The sequence below is a fragment of the Chelmon rostratus genome, chromosome 2 (assembly GCF_017976325.1).
Source record: "Chelmon rostratus isolate fCheRos1 chromosome 2, fCheRos1.pri, whole genome shotgun sequence".
Classification (NCBI taxonomy): Eukaryota; Metazoa; Chordata; class Actinopteri; order Chaetodontiformes; family Chaetodontidae; genus Chelmon; species Chelmon rostratus.
The window spans coordinates 13,487,170-13,507,438 of NC_055659.1; the positions used below are offsets into that span (position 1 = coordinate 13,487,170).

A 20,269-nucleotide genomic window follows, 5' to 3' on the forward strand; every position below is an offset into this window, starting at 1 on the left:
GTGCTGAGCTGGTCCAGACCACACATTTGAGGGGGAGGGCCGGGAGAGTTTAGAGGAAATGGGTGTTGAGAACTCCTCCTATCTAACTCCACATTCCTCTTTTGTACCCTTCTCTCCAAGTTTTGGAGCTAAAACGTCTGTGCGGACAGAGAGAGCGCAGAGGGAGGATAGCAGCAACTGGGGGGAAAAAAATCAAAGAAAACCACTGAACTGACTCAAAAGGCACTGAAGCTGAAGGGTAAGAACGTCCTCAAAACATCTCAGTAATGTTGGATTAAACAGAAATGATATGCCTGGATTTTCTTTTATTTTCTGACACGTACCGCTTAGTATGATACAAGTGTTGCCAAATGTGATGCATGTTGCACCCGAATGTGATCAAACGCTAATAAAAGAGTCCTTAATGATGTTGTTTTAACATTTATGCAGATTTCTGTTCTTCCACGACATGCATTCAACTTCTGTCGCCGTGACTTTCCTTCTGTCTGTGCCCAGTGCCTCACACTGTTAGGTAAACCAGATGTAGCAGTACGTAATGAAACACATGCCTCTCAGGATTGTCCACAGTCTAATAGCAACAGTGATTTTCCTCTGTGGACAGAGCTGGGTGGGAAAGACAAACATGTGCAAGGCGTAGAATACCCACTCCCATAGGTCAAAGTGGTCTGTACAGTTGAAGGTTGGAAGTGCGGAAAAGGGAACATCTACATCTAGCATGATCTGAACATGGATTCAGTGATTTGGAAAAACTAAGCAGCAGCCTTACTTTCTAGCGTCAGAAGCAAAATTACCAAATGCACAGCAAATATTTCAACTTATTGATTAAAAAAATGTTATTCTTTTCACCTGCACATTACTCCCTTTTTAATTGGCTACATATAATTTAGTAGAAAAACAGCAGACAGCGCTATATTCAGGTATTATGAGAATTCCTTATTATTATTCTTACTGTAAGTAGAAAATACAAATCCTTTACTTATTTTAACAGCTATATCCGAGGGAACTGAAACCCAAAACTATTACTTAATAATGTGACTTCCCGTTTTTTCTCATGTCCTCACAAATGTCTCTGATGGAAAAAGTCACAACACTGATTTAAATAAAATCAATGAGTCATTCAACTGTCCTTACAATTTGAACTAAAAGCTGTTTCACAAAAGTTGTCTGTCTGTGTGGATCATCAGTGGAAGTGTTTGAGAAGACGGCTGTAGGTTTTTCTTATTGAACCAAGAGTGTAATGATAGATGTCATCCTTTATCCTGTAGGTTTAATTTTGTCCCTGGATTTAGATTCATTTGTGTCAGGCATTTGGTAGATATTTAGACTCCAAGTTTGTTTACAACAGTTACAGGGAGCTGATGTTGCGATATATTCCTCTGAGACTGGACACGCTCTGAAGTCAGGGAGAAATCCTCCCTGTCTGGCACACTTGTGGCTTGATAAATGGGCAGAGATTGTCAGTGCAGATGTTGAGAGGCATGATGAAAGTGGTCAGAGTTTCCTCCAGAGGCAGACAGAGAGGCCACTGTTTCAGGGCTCTGCCTCCAGAAATGTGCCAGACACTTTAAATGACATACAGAGAGATGGTGTACAGCAGTGGCTCACGGTTTTTCTTTGACTACAGAGATGTTGGGTTCAAAGCAGAACCAACTGTCGTAGCGTAGATGGATGTTTCAGGCTTATTTCTCTTGTAAAGGTATCATCCCATGATCACAATAACATCACAGGTTTGTTTGTACACAGGACACAAGACAGCCATGGTCCTCTTGCTCATATCAATAACCGTCCTGCATCTGGTCACCTTGGCCATGCTCCTCATCGCCACCCTGGAGAAGGTGAGACAAACAGTAGATAATACCTGTATGACGTAACTAAAGTTGGCCCCAAAAATCACAAAAATGTTGCACATCAACTTACTAACTGTGGTGTTGTGCACTGTGCTGTTCTTTCTTTCTTTCTTTCTTTCTTTCTTTCTTTCTTTCTTTCTTTCTTTCTGTCTTCCTGCAGTCCTGGTGGGTATGGACTGACTCAGAAATCACAGACCTCTGGTATAACTGCTTCCATGATAATGCCACAGACACCTGGTTGTGTGCTACTGCCAGTGAAAGCGGTAAAGTATTTGACTGCATGCTTGCTTGCGTGTACATGCACATGCCGATTTGTTTATTTATGGGGCATATTTTGACTTTCTGCATGATTGGAGATTCCATGACTGCCTGAAGCTTTGAGTTTTGCTTGTGAGTCAGTGTCTCACGCCTGTTCTCTGACCTGCTCTCCCAGACTGGCTGCAGTCTGTCCAGGCCCTCATGGTCCTCTCTGTGGTCTTCTCCTCCATCTCCTTCCTGGTTTTTCTGGGTCAGCTGCTCACTATGTCCAAAGGAGGACTCTTCTACTTCACAGGCCTCTGTCAGGCCTTTGCAGGTGTTTGAAGACTTAAGTCACATAAAATGTTGCAAATGAAAATATATATATATATTTTCCCTCTTTCAAGGACCGTTAAGGATATAAAATTTTAACTGATAGTACCAACTTAACTGTGCTTGTGATTTTTTTGGCTTGTCTTCTTTGCAATTTTCGACTCTTTATGAATGTCTATTTACTGTAGTCATATTTTATTAATGAAGGAAGTAACCCACATTTGGTGTTCAAAGGGTTAGGCGGACTACATTCTATATTTTTCTTAATGTCAACAAAGCTGCTGAAAAGATCCAAACCAACAACGTATTTATCCCATTAACAAGAATAATTGTCGCTCAAAAAGGATTAAAAGCACATCAATGAACCACAGTGCTGCACTGGGTGACGTTCATTACAATGAACATCTTCGGTAAGAACCAATGGGCTTGAGGCTCAGTGCCACAGACAGTTTAGGGAAGTCAGACAATTGAGAAGCGGACTGACACATTGTGGTTTTGGTCTTTTTGTGGCATTGGCTGACAATATGAGAAATACAGAGCAATGTCAGTCTTATCCCTTCTGAAAAGGTTTAACTGAATATTTAGGAAGGCAGTCTCATTAATCCCTAATGTGTAGTTAAACACTGTGATGACTGTGAGAAGAGAACTTGAGCTAAAATGTTTTAATGTGTTACTCTCGCAGGTTTCACAGCCTTTGCCGCTTGCCTCATCTTCAGCTTCCACAGAAAGGAGATCTTAAATGACTCCAGAGATCTGAGCAAAGGACGCTTCGGCTACTGTTTCATCCTGGCGTGGCTGTGTGTCCCTCTCCTCCTGATCAGTGCTGTCCTATATGTCCACCTGCGCAAGAAGCAGTGAGGTCGAAAAACCTCTTTTTAAGCAAGCGTGATGCTCCTTGCTCACTTACACCATTCCCCAGCTGACAGCAAGCAGAAGAAATTGGATGACTGAGAACGAAAGACCTCTTGATCTGTTTTCTTTCTGACTCAAGATCCGCCCAACTGTGCTACACGATATGTAGACAGTTGCGTCATCACGGTGGCGTCTCTGTCTGTGAGACACAATAGTTGGGCTTCCTTCCAAATGTATCACAAATCTTAACAGAACTTCAAGATAAATCAGCAAGACAACATGCGAATAAAAGTTTGTTTCCATCCACTGCCTTTATGCGACTGTTTTCACTCAAGTCCAGATAAAGAAAGACATTAAAACTCTTGATCTAAGATACAAAACTCGTGTGAATGTGCTGCATGAAGGATTGTGACATCCTAACATTTGGTAATGAATGCTTAACTTGTTGTCTTTAATGTATTATTGTGATCATGGTGGGACAATACAGAGCTCAAATGACTTTATTGTATTTTTTACACGTCTGTGGTCACTTATTAAAAAAGCAAGCTCTCTGCAAGCATTGTTATGCATCCCTTTATTTAAAGAGCTAAGTCTGTGTAAGGCCTGTTTTGTTTGTATTAAGTGTTTTATGTATGACACAGTGCAGGTGCAATCCTGAGGACTGTGGTTGCAAAAGGGTGTGGCCGCTTCATCATTTAATTACTCATTGTTTTGTCTTGTTTGCTGTTTACCTTGTTAAATGCTCAGCCTGTTTCTGCAGAATAGAGGAACTTAATGAATATGACAATAAGATATTTCCAAAGAAACATAAAAGAAACTGCTGTTGTTCCCTATGATTTAACACCTTTAGATAGGCAGTCAGATAGGCTGGTTGTCAGATGCAGCATGACGTGTTACACTTGCCCATAAACCTACCTGTCAGGCTGGACCAGTCCAAACTGAAAGGTGCACTAAGTGGCAGGATCTTAAATAAAGTATATGTCATGATGTTGTTCACCACAAACCTCACACACATTCGGGAAGCATTGTGAACTGAAACTAGGATATCAGAGACCTCGATCTGATTTAAATACAGACACCTATGAAGGTGAGAGAGAGACAGCAGGTGTGACTGGGCTGCCCAGAGATCTGTCAACTGCACAGAATGTCTGGAATCTGCGACAGCAAGGAGTGGAAGGGTTAAGAGGAGTGAGATGACATGCAGGGGAGGGAACATGTGAAGAGCTTGTCAGTCATACTGCTGCCTGAGAGATGAGACGTGCTGCCCAGGAGGTGAGTTTCATAATGTGCTGCTTTTTGTGTGTTTGAACAGACTTTTTCAGCGACTTATTTTAATATTCTTCTTACTTTCTTGTGTCAGCACGAGCTGGGGGAAAGGCTGGTCGTGAACTGTGTTGAGGACTGAACGCGTGAACCCTGAACTGACTTTTATCTGAGTTGCTCATCATCAAGCTGTCAGCAACATCGAAATATCATATATGTTGTGGACAGCTCTTGCCAACATGGAAATATTGTGATTTCTTGCCAGAGGGATAAACGAAATGATCATTTTAACTACACGGAAGGATGACATGAGCTGGTCCAGGATAGTCTTGCCGTCACACACCTGGGGTCAGTAGTGGAGACTTTGATATTTAGCATTTAATCCCAGAGACAGTCCAGGCCGCGGCCATGTCGAACTCCCAAGAGCAGAGCCTGGATGAGGATGCAGTGTTCCTGCCGGTGAATGAATCCTCCCCACAGTTCCTCCACTGTGAGAAGGAGCGTGAAGCAGTGGAGAGACTCCTGAGCGAAGGACCGGAGGCCTTCTACAGCTCCATCGGCACAGAGCGCTCCGGATGCTTCCTGTCTTCTGAGGAGGTCAGCCAGATAAGCAGCTGGGCGCAGGACTATCACTTCAACCAGCTACAGGTGCAAAGAGAGGCGAACGGAGAGGGGGGCAGCTCAGAGATGAAGGACTTCTGTTCCACATACTTCCCTTCCTACTCAGACACACCGACCCCGAACCTGGATCTGGGCTGGCCTGAAAAAAGGCCCTGGATGCCAAAAGGCAGCATCACAGTCCACACCAGTCCTCCCGCTGAAGGAGAACCACCTGTCAGAGAGATCATCAGACAGCACTTGCAAAAGGCCAGCCAAGTACGCAGACATAACGTGGATTCAATTTTTATAGATGAATACATTTTTTCATGGGTAGAGGTGGAGTACATCCGTACAAAGTTGAGAAATTGGTACTTTACTTGATTATTTCAATTTTTTGAGACTTTATACATTCACACCACAACATTTAGAATTGAGAATTTGTTTTGTTTTTTGTTTTTTGTTTTTTTGCTCCACTACGTTTACTTGGTGGCTTTAGCTAATTGCTTCTTTCTCAAAAGCATAAAGCACTGCTTCAAAAGTCTCAGACATGAAGCAACCTGCACCAGCTACAACACTGAAAATGGTGTTTAAAGGTTAAAGCATCAATACATTTTAATACAGCCAGAAACTATTCACTAGAATGAGTAGCTTCTATGTAAAGTACTTCATCATTTTACCTCAAGATGAAGAATATGATTATTTTCAATGTTATCATCGTAAGAACATCAGAAGGAAAGGAAGGGTTGAACTTTGTTAACACCACTTTCTGAATAATCCTGTAAATTACAGGCATTTTGTGTACTTTGCAGGTAATTGCCATTGTGACAGACAGATTGACAGATGGTGCAATAATTGGTGATTTACATAATGCTGCCTCCCGGGGCGTCCCTGTTTACATCATCCTGAACCAGAGGTCCATTCAGGAGAACTTCACGCTCAACAGGCTCAGGCATCCAGTGAGTCACTTTACACAAATCAGCACACACCTAGCAGCCGTCCTCTCATGTACGCTGCACGTGGAAATTAATAAACCAGAGATCATTATCAGATCAGCAAATTGTGTGATGGGTCATCGGAAAGTCAGTGTGTATCATTATAATTAAAACCCTGATTCACTGCATATGTACTCCGTAATGGCATCTCATAATCTGCTTGTATCTTTTTACTTTGGCATGCTTATGTTAGGAATGTAACATGCACTTTAGCAACACATTGTTGAACTGGTTGCACAGCATTCAGCATTGTTTTTCAAGCGGTGAAAAACCTGTCTGATGTCGAGAACTAAATGGAAACTACTCAGGGAACAGACCATAAAGAATGATCAGAGGAGTTAAGATCTTTTCTTTATTATACTGGTCGGCTATGGCCATGACAATCTGATGCACAATGTTTTAATCATGTCAGTGGTGCAGCTCTGGGGATCGCAATGCTTCTTGTATCGATTGCAGTGAAAAACAGGACAGGTGTCCAGAGGACGAACCCTAATAATTTTGGTAATCTCTGAGTTTTGATTTATTGCCACGTGGTCAAAGTTTTCACTTATTCAGGAAGATATCTCAACATCTAGAAGATGGTTTGGCACAAAATTTGGTTCCTAAACACTTTACTGATCTCCTGACTTTTTCCTCTAGCCAGCATGAGGTTGACTTCTGTGTTTTTTAGTGAAATGTCTCACCCATTGAATAGATCCTCCTCAAAATTAATTGCAAACACCAACTTTTCAGTGTAATTCAATGCTGAGTTTCAACGTAAGATTGTGATCTGGCAGAACATGCGGGTACGAGTTCTCGGAGGGAAAACCTTCTGTTCGAGAACGGGAAGAATTGTGATCGGGGAGATGAAGGACAAGTTCCTTCTGGTGGATTTAGAGACAACGATTCATGGCAGCTACAGGTGAGCAGTTACGTCAGCTCATTCATTACACACACTTGAGAGTGATGTAACACGCTGTGTTTGCGCTCTGCAGCCTCACATGGACAGACGCCCACCTGCACCGGCAGCTGATCACCGTCGTGCGCGGCCCAGTTGTTGACTCATTTGACAGGGAGTTCCGGATCCTTTTTGCTGCTTCGCTTCCTGTCCCAGAGGCAGGGAGAGTTGCTGGTGCTCATGTAGCTATGACTCATCAGCTGAAAGACTTCTCAAATCTCAGGTTTCAAAATCACATCCCTTTGGAGCCTGAGATTCCCGGCCCTCCATCCCCACCTGTAGGGTCCTTCCTGGACTGGGATGCCATGGGGGTTGTGCAGAAGGACCGCTGCGTCCCTGACAGTCCTCTTGATCAACGTGAGGCGGTCGTGGCCAAGGAAATGCAGAACAACATGCTGTTTGATAAGAACACACCAATTATGGACAGGATAAATTACAATGGGAATCAATTTGTGGATAAGAAGAGGTACATGCAACATCTTGACTTAACCAATCTTAGACACCATTAATGAGTCCCTGAAGACCAAGCATGCAGTATACATATCTACCTTTGCCACTTACTGATTTATGTTTTTGCTATTTTGTACTATAATCTGTTGTTAATCAGAACTTACACCGCAATGTTTCTTAACATTCTTTGAGTAATTCCCTCTCTTGAGGACAGCGTTGTTTTAATATTTTGAGCTACAGGTTGTTTGCATGACTTCATTGATCTCCTCTTGTATGTGGCAGGGTATACGAAAACAAATTATTCTTGTTACAGACAGTTTTGACATTAAGAGTTTTTGCTCTCTGTGTGTTTTTTATTTCTGGTAGTTTTGTACTAAAATCTTTCCTTGGGATCTTGATTATTTCCTTAGCAACACACTGCTGTCGCCAAATGACCCAACAAGTCTGGATGTAATGAAAAGGTAACACAAAGGGAACACGTTGAATAAATTAGCATTTAATTGCCATACCAGAAGAAAATGTCTTTTTTTTTCTCTTGCAGGGTGGAGCACATCATAGAGAAAGCCTATTCCAGGCAACTCTCCAAGGACAAGAGCACCAATTTAGATGACAGAACAACAACGAGAGCTGATGATAAAGCCGCAGAGCCAACGCACAATATGGTCGTACTTTCCTCTACAAAGAGAGGAGAGCACTGCAGGAGGGAGCCCTTTTTGGAAGAGGAGAGCAGCGTAAATAAAACTAGTTCCAAAGTGGAGAACAAACCATGTTCCAGAGTAAGTAACTGGCCCGCGCCTTGAAAACACTCGAGTTAACCTTGATACAAATCTGAGAGACATTTCTCTCCTCACAGAAACCTTTAATCCTGAGGGTGCCGCAGTCCGAGAGCTTCAGCTCCCTGAGCGACATCATGAAGAGGCTTAAGCCTCAGCAGGGCACCTCTGGGCAGCTCAGTGGAGGATCAAAGGGTGCTGTGTCAGAAATGAGCCAGTCCATGATAGACCTGAGCGTTCACGAAACAGATGATAAGGGAGGAACCCCAGTGCCAAGGTTTAAGGCCGGTGTAAGTGTGTGGATTCGTCATATTTGTCTGTGTAGATGCCTGTGAAGTGATGGAGGAAGAGATATTTCTTACAAAAAGAAGTTTACTGCTTGTGAAGGTTTTGCTGATTTTAGCTGACTGAAGTAGGAGAAGCACTCTCAAGTAAAAGCAGTGTACCATAAAAATAAAACAACTGCAAAGAAAACACTCCACAATCATGGATGTGAACGGAATTTAGGTTGTGTTGTCCCAGGCAAAGCATTGACAAATTACATTTTGTAAAACAATGTGTCAGATTATTTCACTTGAAGGGTTTGTGAAAGCCACGAGAAAGTATCCAACATTTCAGAAGAAAATGTTTAGAATTTTGCATAACAGAAATATAATTTTCTCTCTTAAGATTTCATAACATTGAGCCATTACCTCGACAGTGACCTGAATGATTTTAATGTTCTTTGTTACTGTCGATCTCTGTTTCCTCAGCAGTGCTTTGAACCAGATTATATGACACCCGCATTTGCCCTGATGAAGAAGAGGAATGATGAATTGAAACACCTACTCTACAGAACTCCAAAAAACTTTCTGCCCAGAGAGAGGCCTCGAAGCTCCAGTTATGCATTAGGTGTGGACTGGAGGAGGTCACTGGCAGAAATGGAAGGAGAACAGGGAACAGGAGCGAGGAAATAAGAAAATACATGAGAATATATATATGTGTTTTGTCATAACATCTTCTGTCACTGGGGAAAGGCAGTTGATGACCTCTGCAGTGTTAATAACCGAATTAAAAACTAAGCCAAAACAGGCTGCCACTCTGGAAATAAAACCGTTCCGATGTATAAAGCGATGTATATACTACTTCTATCTGTTGATTTAATGTGCCGCTAAATCTGGTGATTACATGTTTCACTGTATGCTAAATACAGCTTGAAGCAATGCTTTACTTCAGAGTATATTTAAATAAATACAATTGTGCTGCTCACCTTGAAAAGTATCGACTGTTTTAACCACTGTACCACTGTCACACAGCTGGTCATGCAACCATTTTGTTTCTTAACTAGATAAAGACATTATAGAAGGACCTTTTTGATTTAAATTACGATAGCTATGGTTTTATTCAACTTTCAGCATGTGGCAACAGATGTACATTTGTGTTGGATATTGACACTTGAGAGAGTAAAGGGCAATGGTTCTGATGAACTGGCAACAAAAGCAACAATGATTGATAACACTGAAGAATTATAAAGGAAAGGGACAAAAGGCCTATATATATATATATATATTTTAGGGTTTTGGGGGGACTTGAAGTGCAGTTTTTTTATAGACAAACACCAATACTTTTTAAGACTCACAGCCTTTAAAGTTACACTTTGTGAGCGAAGAAAAAAACATAGAGACACATAAATTAATAGATATAACAATTCCCCAGCAGAAAATAAATTACTGGAGTAGTGGAGGAAACTCTTTTAAGTGTAGAGAATATCTGAGAAAGACTTCATTAACAGGGTTTCTGTGTCTCTTTCAAGATTATCTGGAGGGTTTGAATGAGCAATTAAAGAATTGCTGAATATGGGAAATAAATAGTGGGAATGTGGTTGGAATCTTGAGGAAATAGGTTTAATATCCAGAAGAATTTCAACAATCTTGGTGTCAATTTTCAGTCAAATACAGGGATCCTAATTTATCAAACTCTTTTTTATTATTTAGGTAAACACCATCAGTAAGCCCTATGAGGGGTTTCCCCTCGCTGCCAGTATAACTATATATATATATATATATATATATATAACTTAAACGCTAATAAATAAAATTATGTTATATTATCCGCTACACTAGGGGGCGGTATGCACTTTTCAGATCGCCCCGTACCGCCATCAAAAGAGAAGAAGAAATCACGGAAGCACATGGTAACCACTGTGGAAAAGTGTTCAACCCAACTGGATGGTTACATTCTTGTTTTAATCTCCACATGTCAGGACTGGCGTTGTTGGTTAATCAAGCAAGTTTAATTCATTTCCATCATGGTTCGAGTAAAAAGGTGAGTTTGGTTAAGGTTAGCTAAAATCACAGACTGTGCGTTTGCATGTGTTAATGTGACTGTTATGCTAACGTTAGACCTAGCTTACCTGTACCGTAACAGTGTTTTCTTTAAGTTATTGGGGCGCGTCATGGTATCCTTTAGCTTTCTGAAGTCTTAGAAGCTCTTATCCCAAGAACCAGGCCCCTCACATTTCCCACCAGCACATACAAGAAATTAAAAGATACTCCAATGATATAAACGTCCGACTGATGCTGCAGTTTTAAGCACACGTCTGTCCCCTTTCTTTTGCTGCTAAGGGGGAAGCCTGTACAGAGGCTAAAAAAGACAGAGCAGTACGATGGAGATGACCCTGAAGCCTACAGAAACATGCCTGTCCCTGATAAGGTAAGAGGACTCAGCAGAACAGCTTCCTGGCTACAGTGTTGTTGTCTGCTTGATGATTTTAACACTGATAGAAAGACCCATGACAGCCTCTATGGTAAGCTTGTGCACCTCCACAGTTTAAAGTTTTTTTTTTCATTACTACATTATTACACACGAAACCCCGGGGAAGTGTTAGAGCCTCAACATACAGTTGCTATAAGTTTGTTTTGTGCTGTCTCTATCCAAGATATGTCCATTATATTTAGCGTTAAACCTAAAAAAAACCCCCTCATAATAATTGTAAACTCTAAATGTAACGTGATCTAGAGATGAACAATATTTTCACATTCAAAAATTGTCTACAAGAAAGGCAATTAATTTCCCAAAATTCATGACCCACAGCATGGGAAAAGTTAAAAAAGGTTTCACTATCATGGCTACATGATTAAATACACTTTTTGGGGGAAATGTATCCAATATAAGTTCAATGTAAATAATGAGGAAATGTATTTACTGATTGTTCTCGTAGACAGTATTAAATTTTAGCTATAAGTGGCTGGCATAGTGTCTAAGAAAAATCAGTAGTGGTGTGGAAATGAAAGGCCAAACAGTTAAAAACTGACAAATAAATTCAGAAATCTGTACTACATTTCTCTTAATACTGAAACTTTCTTATAATAACCACAATCTGATGATACTCTTTCTGGTCTCATATTGTGATATTGAGGGGATTTATCTCCCATCGACTTTGCTTTGGTGTTGTGGTTGTTATTTTCAACAGTCCTGACAGCCAGACCTGAACATGTCTCTTTTTTCCCTTCAGAAATCGTCACAGTACACAAAGGATAAAATCGATGAGTTTCACGATGAGAAGATTGCAGTAAGTTTACCTCATTAGTAGTTCTGTGCTTAATGTATGGTGCTGTTTTATTGTTCTGTTAACTTTTTTGTTCTCTTTGCCACAGAAACTTCTCGCCAGTGGTGTTCAAATTGAGAGTGACCCAGAGGAAGTGGATGATGAGGTGATGGTCTATGTGTTTGTTTTGGATTTGCCCTCATAGAATTAGTGTGGTTCAAGAATAAATTCAAGGTCATCTGACTTTCACAGGAGGAGGTGATGGCACTGGATGATTCTGAGTCAGAGGAGGAAGAGGAGGAGGAGGAGGAAGAAGAAGAAGAGGGGACAGACATGGAGAGTGATCTCGAGGAGAAAAAAGAAGAAGGTACACGTGAAATCAACAGTTTATGTCCATGATTTGGTTTACTGTCATACTTGTCCATTTAACCATAAGTCTGTTGTCTTTCCCAGATCTTCCTAATGAAATGGCGTGGGGCACCAAGAAGAAGATGTTCTATGACACTGACATTGTGACCACCAGTAAGCAACTTTTATCTCCAACAATATTATTGAGGAAATTCATGATGACTTTGTTGTCTGTGTGGCTGATGCAACATTTCAATTGTGTTGTTACAGAAGGTAAATTAAGAGAAGAGTTGGAAGCTGAGGAACAAGAGGAAGAAGAAGAGGCTAAAATTATCCAAAAGCGTTTAGCTGCAAATCTGAGCGAGGAGGATTATGATTTAAACTTTTTCCAGGTATTTTTTTTATTGTAAATCTCTCCTCAACACCTGCAGTTAATTTTACGTGTGATAATTCAAAAAAGTGTTTGTTGTTTTTTTTTTGTTTACTTCGGTTTTTTTCTGGGGCTGTTTAAATGAAGGACTTTGCTGTGGTGGAGAAGGACGAAACGAAGAAGGTAGAAAAGGAGGAGAGGATTGTGAAAGACCTGAAGCAGATGTCCCAGAAGGAAAAAATAAAACTTTTGAAGAAGGAGTCACCAGAGCTGCTTGAACTTATTCAGGATTTCAAGGCAAAGGTAAAACAAGGACAGTTTTCATAAGACAAAGGATACTTGCTTTGCTGCCACAGTTACCATATGTACTGAATTCATTTTGCTTCTGTATGATGTGTGCAGCTCACTGAACTGAAGGATGAGCTGCAGCCCCTCATTCAGATGGTCAAGGATGGAAAGATCCCACCAGGAAAGGTGAGTGCATTTAGCTTTCTATTTCTAGCTGGGAAGTTGTCACTAGACTTTAATTTTAAAGCAAAAAATGTCAATTTTTTTTATAATGTCAAATGAACATGTAACAATGTGAATGAGGCCACCAATTGTGATGAACCTACCAAGTAATATCATCTGTATCCCAAGCTCCCCCCGGCTTTACAGAGTTTTAAATGAAGTGTTGAGCTCACCGTGTAGCTCTCCAATCCACAACTTTACTGTTTTGAGTCACTTTCTCGTAGTGTCGTTTTCAGTCACAGCAGGAACCTCTGAAAACCCCTGCCTGCTCTGCACCAAACTGCAGACAGACACAGCAAATGTCTCTTGAACATAGTGGGGCGTTTAGCAGCTAAAGAGACAGATATTTCCCTCAGGAGTTGGTTGGAAGAGACTAAAAACAGAGGTATAAGGAGAATGAATATTGGACCTACATTCATCTGGTAGCCAGAAACACGACTCCTGCTAGATGTGTAAATAAGCAGCTGTTTGCTAACAAGTTCACCACATCAACTTAAAAGGTGATGGATTTTCAGTATTGTTTTCGCTGCCCCCAGGTGGCCAAATAAATCTGTTGTGTAGATTTTAATGATTTATAAAAAGTGCATTTATCCTTCTTGTTATCAAGGACCAGACCATTAAACAAGGAGACTCCTTTTACTTCTCTGATAGTTTCATTATTTCTTGCTTGCTGAAGCAGAATGGCAAAACAGAGACAGATCATAAAATCAGTACATCAGAGATTGTTCGTGTTGACTTTTTTCAGTGAGCCTTAGAGCATCAATCAACTCAGCAGAATGTTATTATATGACGATCTACAGCCTGTTCATAATCAAAGCTAAATTACAGTTCCCATAACCTTCTTAACCCGGGGCTGTATGAGCCGTTGCTGTTGATGTTTAGGCAGTCATTAAAGCAATAAGGGAGGCTGTGGTTTACAGTGATTTTAGAGCAGCTGAGGGGCGTTGAAAGGCATGACTTGGAGCAGACTGGTGACACTAATCTTGGGTGTCCACCTTGAAACTGAGGTGATTGTTTAGATCTTCTGTGCTCCATTTGGAGCATTGTACTCCACCATGAGCTCTTGGCTTTGCTAATATTGAGCTTCAGTTCATTGTTGATGCACCACGTGATGAAGCTCTCTGTCAGTCCTCTGTACTCCTCTGTGAAAACAGTCTCTGAGTCAAGGCGGCATGTTTCTCACTGATATGAGTCTGGACAGACATGGATGTAAACTGTAACCTGACTGGTTGGTGGAGGGATACAACAACAAAGTGGTGATTCTAGTTACTTAATGGCTATTGTTGTTTTTATTAAATGTCAGTGTAGCTGCAGAGTACATAATGGAGAAATGTGATGCATGCCGTGTTGTAAGCTTGCAGTGTAGATATGTTTTGGGAGAAAGTTAGAAATAATGTTATTGGATAAACATCCATTCTCAATCATTTTCATCATTTTCCAAAGGGTGCTGACTACCTCAAGACAAAACAGCAGCTTTATCTCAAGTAAGTTGCAATTAAATTGAAATTACATATTTCAAAAATCACGCCACAGTCCTTCATTGAATGGCTCGTAATTGTTTCCTGCCACAGTTACTGTACAAACATCAGTTTCTACATGGTTCTGAAAGCGAAACGAATCCCGGCTCATCACCATCCTGTGATTGAAAGACTGCTCACCTACAGAAATGTAAGTGCTAACATCCTTTCATGTGTCTGCTACTGTCTGACAATGGCAGCAATAACTACTTGGGCTGGAACATCACGCTACCAGTGTTATGGGACACAGGTTATGAAATGTCTCATTTACGCACACACATCTACATTAGTTACAGCCCACTGTCTAACTGACTCTTAAATTCCTGCCCGCAGCTCATCAATGAACTAGGTCCAGTAGATGCTCGGCTTGCACCACAGTTTCGCAAGCTACTGGCTGGTGAGGAGGCAGACAAATCCACCAGCAGACCAGCAGAGGGCCAAAAGAGCAGAATCTCCAGTAAGAAGGAAAAGGTAAGTTTTCTCCAGGATTACAGACCTGGAGGGCATCCTCAGTTTGAATCTGCTTCTGATGTTTAAGTGCTTGAAAGGTAATGAGTGCTCATTTGTTTGCAGGATTCTGGAGCAGCTATACCTGAGGCTGATGAGGACTCAGACTCTGATCTGGACGAGGAAGCGGCTTTACGTTTCTACAGAGATGTGGCAGAACGATTGAAATTGAAGAGAAAGGGCAATGACCCAGAGGCTGAGGAGTAAGTTTGACTTAACTCTCTAATGGCAGTTTTGACAAAATCAACTGGGGGGTCTGACTAATTATGAATTTGTTGCAGGCTGGAGGAGAATGAAGATGAGGAGGAAGAGTCTGATCCAGACGCAAAGAGAGGAATCACTTACCAGGTACTGAGTTACTCACTCACACACTGAAATATTTGTATTTACAGTCAGATACTCTCACCCAGAGTAATCTGAGTTAACTGCACTCTGTCAGATCAGGTGAAGACAGACATTTGCCACCTACTGAATGGATCCTCCCAGTGATTATTGGCCATAAGTGCAAGATGTGTGACAGGGACTTGTCAGTTTTTATGCTGGACTAATAACCCTGAATTGCTAATCTTATACAGTTTGCAGTATATAAACAGGTTTAAATGTAGCATTTAGTCTTATAGCAGGAATGGTCTTCTATCTTGTTGGGAAAACAAATCTCAAAGAGTATCAAATAAATTATTTATAGTTTTTTGGTCATATGAGGGTGCCACCTGCTCAGGCTCTCAGTATGGGTGACATATTGTATCTATGTAGTACAAGAATATGGATTACATCAGATATTCAGCTGTTTCAACCCTGCATCTTCAAACAAATTTGCTAATGTCTGTAATGTACTACAAGTAGATCAAAGGAAGCTTGCAAAGTGTTTCCTCACTGTTACTCACATGTCTTTGAATATTTATTATTGGCAACCCCGACCACTTTTGCCCTTAAGGCATTAGTGAAATTTCCAGATGCATCTTTAAAAATATAGTTTTTGAATACATTTCCATATTTGGTGCCCATCGTACTCTATTCACTTCATGCAATCCATATTGAACTTAGTGCTATTGGAGCTGTTTCTTATTATGCACCTTTATCAATTCCACAGATGGCCAAGAACAAGGGGCTCACACCAAAGAGGAAGAAAATTGACCGCAATCCCAGAGTCAAGCACAGAGAGAAGTTCAGACGGGCCAAGATCCGCAGAAAGGGCCAGGTTTGTACTCCACACGTTGATGAGAACATTTTTATTACACTGTTGAAGTGCATCATAAAGCTTCAAGGGACTGTTTGCAGGCTCATCAGTTCGGATCAGGCGTACATGTCGATATGTCAAACACATTTCCAAGATCGATTCTGAGGCTGTTGTTCATATTCACCAGGTCCGTGAGGTTCGTCGGGAGGAGACACGGTACAGCGGAGAGATGTCTGGTATTCGTGCTGGTGTCAAGAAGAGTGTCAAACTTAAGTAACCAAGAAAGAATCCAAAATATGTCGCTGAATGAAACCATGGGATTGAAAAACAGGAATGGCATGTACCAATTTTTATTATAGGTGACCCTTGCAGTATAGCATATCACTGAATTATTCAACTGTCAGTCAGTGTTGTAGAAAAGAATTCAAAATGTTTTCCTGTGCTAGATCACTGCGCAATGTGAATAAACATTTTATAAACTCTTAGTAACTTGTATATCATCCCTGTATGGACACAGCATTTATAAGCTTAGAGGTCTGTTTTTAGAGCATGTTAAAAGACCAGGGAAGGCGTGTTGTGTGTACAGTTAGTCATTTCCACGGTTGTGCAAACGTACAACATACTGAATATACAGTAACATGTCAGCAGAACAGGCAAGTGTAAATTTAAGCCAAGCTCAGGATCAGGAAAGCACAGACACAACAATTTACAGCTGCTCCACTGACTCGTACATGCAGTATACATGATTATCATCAACCCCCTTGTTGAATTATGAACTTGTTGTGTGCTGATGTGAGGTTGCTCACTATCCTGACCTCTATCTCCACTTCATTCTTCTCATCTTCCTCTGTGAGGATCAGCTCAGCCTGAGTCTCAGGGGTCACCACCACCACATAACCCCGTCTAGAGTCCAGTACATTGGCCACCACTGCCTGGTGCCTGTAGGTCTCCAGAGCCCGTCGAGCCTTATCCAGCAGAATGGATGCGTCTGTCTCCAGCTTAAAAGATATGACAAATGCCTGAGGTGCCCAGTCCTTAACTAAAGGGGACAGAATCTTTGGGACCATGTTCATGCTGAGCTGAAGAGGGGAAAAAAAAAAGTCCATTAATATCAAGGCTTCTAGTCGACAGCCAGCAAATATCAGCATGCTAACGGAGATCCAAAATATGTTCCCATACGTAACCATGGGATTGAAAGGTTTCACAAATTCTTGCCAAAAGACTGCAGTTGCAAGATAGCCAGCTGGCTAGCACTTAAAACATAGGAAAAATAACATTAGTTTTTCACTACAAAAACATTTTGTCACTAAAAATGGTGACCTCATGAAAAGTTAGGGGATCATAAAAGTAACTGAGATTCATTCTACGAAGACCATGAACGTTTGTGTAAAATTTCATGGAGATACATCCATTAGTTAGAATAACTCCATTTTCATCTCAGTAGGCAAACATAAATCTCATGGTGGTGCTAGAGGAAAAATTAGGGGATTATCAAAGTAATTGGGATGCATCCTATGAGGAGAAAGGTCTGCACACTGTTAGGCTCCAAATTAATAGTTTAATTCTTGTTAATTTAACTGTTCAGAGTCTAACAGTGTGCAGACCTTTCTCCTTTGCTCTCTGCAGTGATGTCGATATATTTTTTCTTGCACCTTAATATTTTGCCTGGATGTGCACGCACTTGGTCCCTCTTCATTCATCCTATTAGGGACCATGAATGTCTGTTCAAAATTTCATATCTATCTATCCAGTTGCTGACATGTTTCTGTCTGGACCAAAGCAGTGAATCATCTACTACACCAACATTACCTTCCAAAAAAACATGAGAAATCCTGCTTTTACAGCAGCATTTGCTGGAATTTCTATTTTTTTCCACTCACTTGAAGAGGTCCATTGGACGACTGGATTTTGTGTTCAGGCATCTCTGATGCTGGGATATAGAAATCAGACACCGCTGCAGCCAAGTAAAACATGGCCTTGGATCCTGAGTGCAAATAAACACATGAGTACAAGTTATGAACAACAAGCCCCACAGTTGTAACATATAAACTGTTCAGTTGTACCTATTGTGCTGAGTGCCTGTGCTGCTGCTTTGAGTAGATGCAGATACTCTGACAGGGTGTTGAACTCAACGGGCAGAAGAAGTCTGTTTTCTTTCACTTCATGGTATCGCTTCAGCACTTTGGCAATGTTTGGAAGTACCTGCTGGTTAACCACCACTTCACCAGAGTTACTGGATGCTCCATCTCCACCTCTGAACTTCAGGGCATCCAGGATGTTCATGGTGGAGAACATACGTGTGTAGGGGTAGAGTGAGCGATGCCTGTGTAGGAAAATAACGGCGTAGCCCGACTCTATGAAATACTCTGCTGAGGAGGCTCCTCGTCTGCCGCTGCTGAAGTTGTCAAGGAAGCGAACAGTGCGGGACTCTAGGGGAACTTTGGTGCCTCCTGATGTGATGAGGACCACCCTGCGACCTGCTGCCGCATGATGCTCGGCAAAAGTGGCCATCTTCTCTTTGACCTCCTCGACATGGGAGGGAACAGCAAATTCCTCAGCTAACTTCCCATCAATGGAAGATATTCTGGGTTCAGCCATCACCTGAAGGCAGTGAGAGGAAAGAGGATTCAGTGTGATGGACATGCCTGTTAAAGCAGTTTTATAATGTCTTTTGTGGGTCTGGAGGAAGCTTGGCAGCAAAGTTAAACATGGCATTGAATCCTAAATTCAAAATAAAAACATTTGAAGATGGTATCTATCAGCAAAATGCTCAGCTTGGGTTCAAGAAACAAATGGGGAAAACAGTTGGGCTGAATTATGGGAAGTGTAGGATCCAGGGATTTTGGAGCTTGACTCATATTAGGTACTAAAAATCTGGATATTTTGGTCTCTACTGCTTCCGGTTTTACAGTACATACACTCCGCAGCCAATTTGTACAACTATAGCTAAAACTGATACAGTCTAATACAACAATTATGGTAAGTATTATGTTCAGATGTTGATTCAACCGTATGATTACTTCGCATTTTTTGAGGCTGTAGGTTTGGTGATAAGGTAAGGGGGATAAGGATAAAATTGACGAGAAACAGCAGAACTTTATTTGTCCTGAGGGAAATTGTTGCAGTTGCAGGACAAAGTACGAAAGACAGCAAATATAAAAAATATAATATTAATTAAGGGCAAATACAAAATACACACAATGCCAAAAAATATAAACAAGTTAACCGTCTAAGTATGTTACTGAACTACAGTCTAATGTTGTATCAATACAGGCTACCTATATATAGACCAAACTCTCACCAACTTTAACATTTTGCCTGATACATGACTACTTGCTGGCGACTGCTCCACCACAGGAAACCCGGTCTCTCTAAGTCATTTTGTCAAATAAGGCGGATATTTTTAAAATTTATCCGGAAATGTTCATTAATATGACAGGTAAGAAGAACAGGAGAGGGTTTTTTTACGCTCTTGCGAAAATTAAAAAATATATATACGATGTAACGGTACCTGCTACTGACAACAATTTGCCAAAATGATAATACCCTGAATAAGACAACGACAACGCATTTTTTAACTAAGTAGTTAAGGACGAAACTGCAAAATGTCCTACTTCAGATCTCGAGGTTGTTCTGAGTCACGGGCAGCTTCTCAACAACTTCTGCACTTCCTGAATGCAATGAACTGATTCTTTGGTCTTTATTAATGCACAAGAAAACCGTCAGCGTCCCCATTGGCCGAAAGTGGTACTACCAGTCGTGCGTCAGTTACTTTCTCACTTTCGTATGAGGTGTCAGACCTCAATAACAAGAGCATCAGCGGCGGCTCACACACACTCCAAGGGGGAAATTTCTCTTCAAGGGGATCTTTTGGACCGGACTGTCCCACTGACTCAACAAGTGTCGTGATAGAGAAACTTTTTTTTAAATTCCTTTTACATTTCTGAAAATGGTTGGTGTTCGTCAGATCTTCGCTTTAGTTTCCTTTGACTCTTTTCTTTTTGTGAATTTTTTTTTAAAGTTGGTATAG

The 20,269-nt window shown here is 41.1% G+C and overlaps 4 protein-coding genes across 5 annotated transcripts; 3 read left to right on the forward strand and 1 right to left on the reverse strand.

Annotated features, from left to right (window-relative positions):
• The first annotated feature begins 120 nt into the window (after window positions 1–120).
• On the forward strand, window positions 121–3,877 carry emp3a (epithelial membrane protein 3a). Its single transcript, XM_041951581.1, has 5 exons — window positions 121–238; window positions 1,744–1,835; window positions 2,008–2,110; window positions 2,281–2,421; window positions 3,100–3,877. The coding sequence occupies exons 2-5, from the start codon at window positions 1,758–1,760 to the stop codon at window positions 3,273–3,275; spliced, it is 498 nt and encodes a 165-aa protein (XP_041807515.1). The 5' UTR covers window positions 121–238; window positions 1,744–1,757; the 3' UTR covers window positions 3,276–3,877.
• A 519-nt stretch (window positions 3,878–4,396) lies between these two features.
• Window positions 4,397–9,553, forward strand: fam83e (family with sequence similarity 83 member E). Of its 2 annotated transcripts, none has more exons than XM_041954956.1 (9): window positions 4,397–4,541; window positions 4,630–5,408; window positions 5,942–6,088; window positions 6,901–7,025; window positions 7,099–7,527; window positions 7,922–7,972; window positions 8,053–8,287; window positions 8,365–8,574; window positions 9,037–9,553. In XM_041954956.1, the coding sequence occupies exons 2-9, from the start codon at window positions 4,941–4,943 to the stop codon at window positions 9,238–9,240; spliced, it is 1,869 nt and encodes a 622-aa protein (XP_041810890.1). In that variant the 5' UTR covers window positions 4,397–4,541; window positions 4,630–4,940; the 3' UTR covers window positions 9,241–9,553. The 2 variants fall into 2 exon arrangements, with proteins under 2 accessions (XP_041810890.1, XP_041810900.1); XM_041954966.1 differs by having other exon boundaries at window positions 9,040–9,553.
• An 895-nt stretch (window positions 9,554–10,448) lies between these two features.
• On the forward strand, window positions 10,449–16,742 carry utp3 (UTP3 small subunit processome component). Its single transcript, XM_041953216.1, has 16 exons — window positions 10,449–10,588; window positions 10,888–10,975; window positions 11,778–11,834; window positions 11,920–11,976; window positions 12,063–12,177; window positions 12,264–12,332; window positions 12,429–12,550; window positions 12,676–12,831; window positions 12,931–13,002; window positions 14,482–14,522; window positions 14,610–14,706; window positions 14,889–15,026; window positions 15,129–15,265; window positions 15,344–15,410; window positions 16,153–16,260; window positions 16,427–16,742. Exons 1-16 carry the CDS (start codon window positions 10,572–10,574, stop codon window positions 16,514–16,516), a joined length of 1,431 nt encoding a protein of 476 aa, XP_041809150.1. The 5' UTR covers window positions 10,449–10,571; the 3' UTR covers window positions 16,517–16,742.
• On the reverse strand, window positions 16,135–19,911 carry ppcs (phosphopantothenoylcysteine synthetase). Its single transcript, XM_041953229.1, has 4 exons — window positions 19,854–19,911; window positions 18,303–18,840; window positions 18,120–18,223; window positions 16,135–17,318 (listed from the first exon to the last, which is right to left on the reverse strand). The coding sequence occupies exons 2-4, from the start codon at window positions 18,835–18,837 to the stop codon at window positions 16,992–16,994; spliced, it is 966 nt and encodes a 321-aa protein (XP_041809163.1). The 5' UTR covers window positions 18,838–18,840; window positions 19,854–19,911; the 3' UTR covers window positions 16,135–16,991.
• Window positions 19,912–20,269: the final 358 nt, after the last annotated feature.

What these genes read in the sequence shown, in the direction of transcription:
- emp3a (XM_041951581.1), top strand. Translation starts at nt 1,758, where the DNA reads ATGGTCCTCTTGCTCATATCAATAACCGTCCTGCATCTGGTCACCTTG. An exon ending in TCATCGCCACCCTGGAGAAG is followed by an intron (nt 1,836 to 2,007) that starts GTGAGACAAACA and finishes GTCTTCCTGCAG; the next exon opens with TCCTGGTGGGTATGGACTGA. An exon ending in CCTCTGTCAGGCCTTTGCAG is followed by an intron (nt 2,422 to 3,099) that starts GTGTTTGAAGAC and finishes TTACTCTCGCAG; the next exon opens with GTTTCACAGCCTTTGCCGCT.
- ppcs (XM_041953229.1), bottom strand. Translation starts at nt 18,837, where the DNA reads ATGGCTGAACCCAGAATATCTTCCATTGATGGGAAGTTAGCTGAGGAA. An exon ending in ACAGGCACTCAGCACAATAG is followed by an intron (nt 18,224 to 18,302) that starts GTACAACTGAAC and finishes ATTTGCACTCAG; the next exon opens with GATCCAAGGCCATGTTTTAC. An exon ending in CGTCCAATGGACCTCTTCAA is followed by an intron (nt 17,319 to 18,119) that starts GTGAGTGGAAAA and finishes TCCCCTCTTCAG; the next exon opens with CTCAGCATGAACATGGTCCC.
- utp3 (XM_041953216.1), top strand. An exon ending in ACATGCCTGTCCCTGATAAG is followed by an intron (nt 10,976 to 11,777) that starts GTAAGAGGACTC and finishes TTTTCCCTTCAG; the next exon opens with AAATCGTCACAGTACACAAA. An exon ending in GACTGCTCACCTACAGAAAT is followed by an intron (nt 14,707 to 14,888) that starts GTAAGTGCTAAC and finishes TCCTGCCCGCAG; the next exon opens with CTCATCAATGAACTAGGTCC.
- fam83e (XM_041954956.1), top strand. Translation starts at nt 4,941, where the DNA reads ATGTCGAACTCCCAAGAGCAGAGCCTGGATGAGGATGCAGTGTTCCTG. An exon ending in ACTTGCAAAAGGCCAGCCAA is followed by an intron (nt 5,409 to 5,941) that starts GTACGCAGACAT and finishes TGTACTTTGCAG; the next exon opens with GTAATTGCCATTGTGACAGA. An exon ending in TGCCAAGGTTTAAGGCCGGT is followed by an intron (nt 8,575 to 9,036) that starts GTAAGTGTGTGG and finishes CTGTTTCCTCAG; the next exon opens with CAGTGCTTTGAACCAGATTA.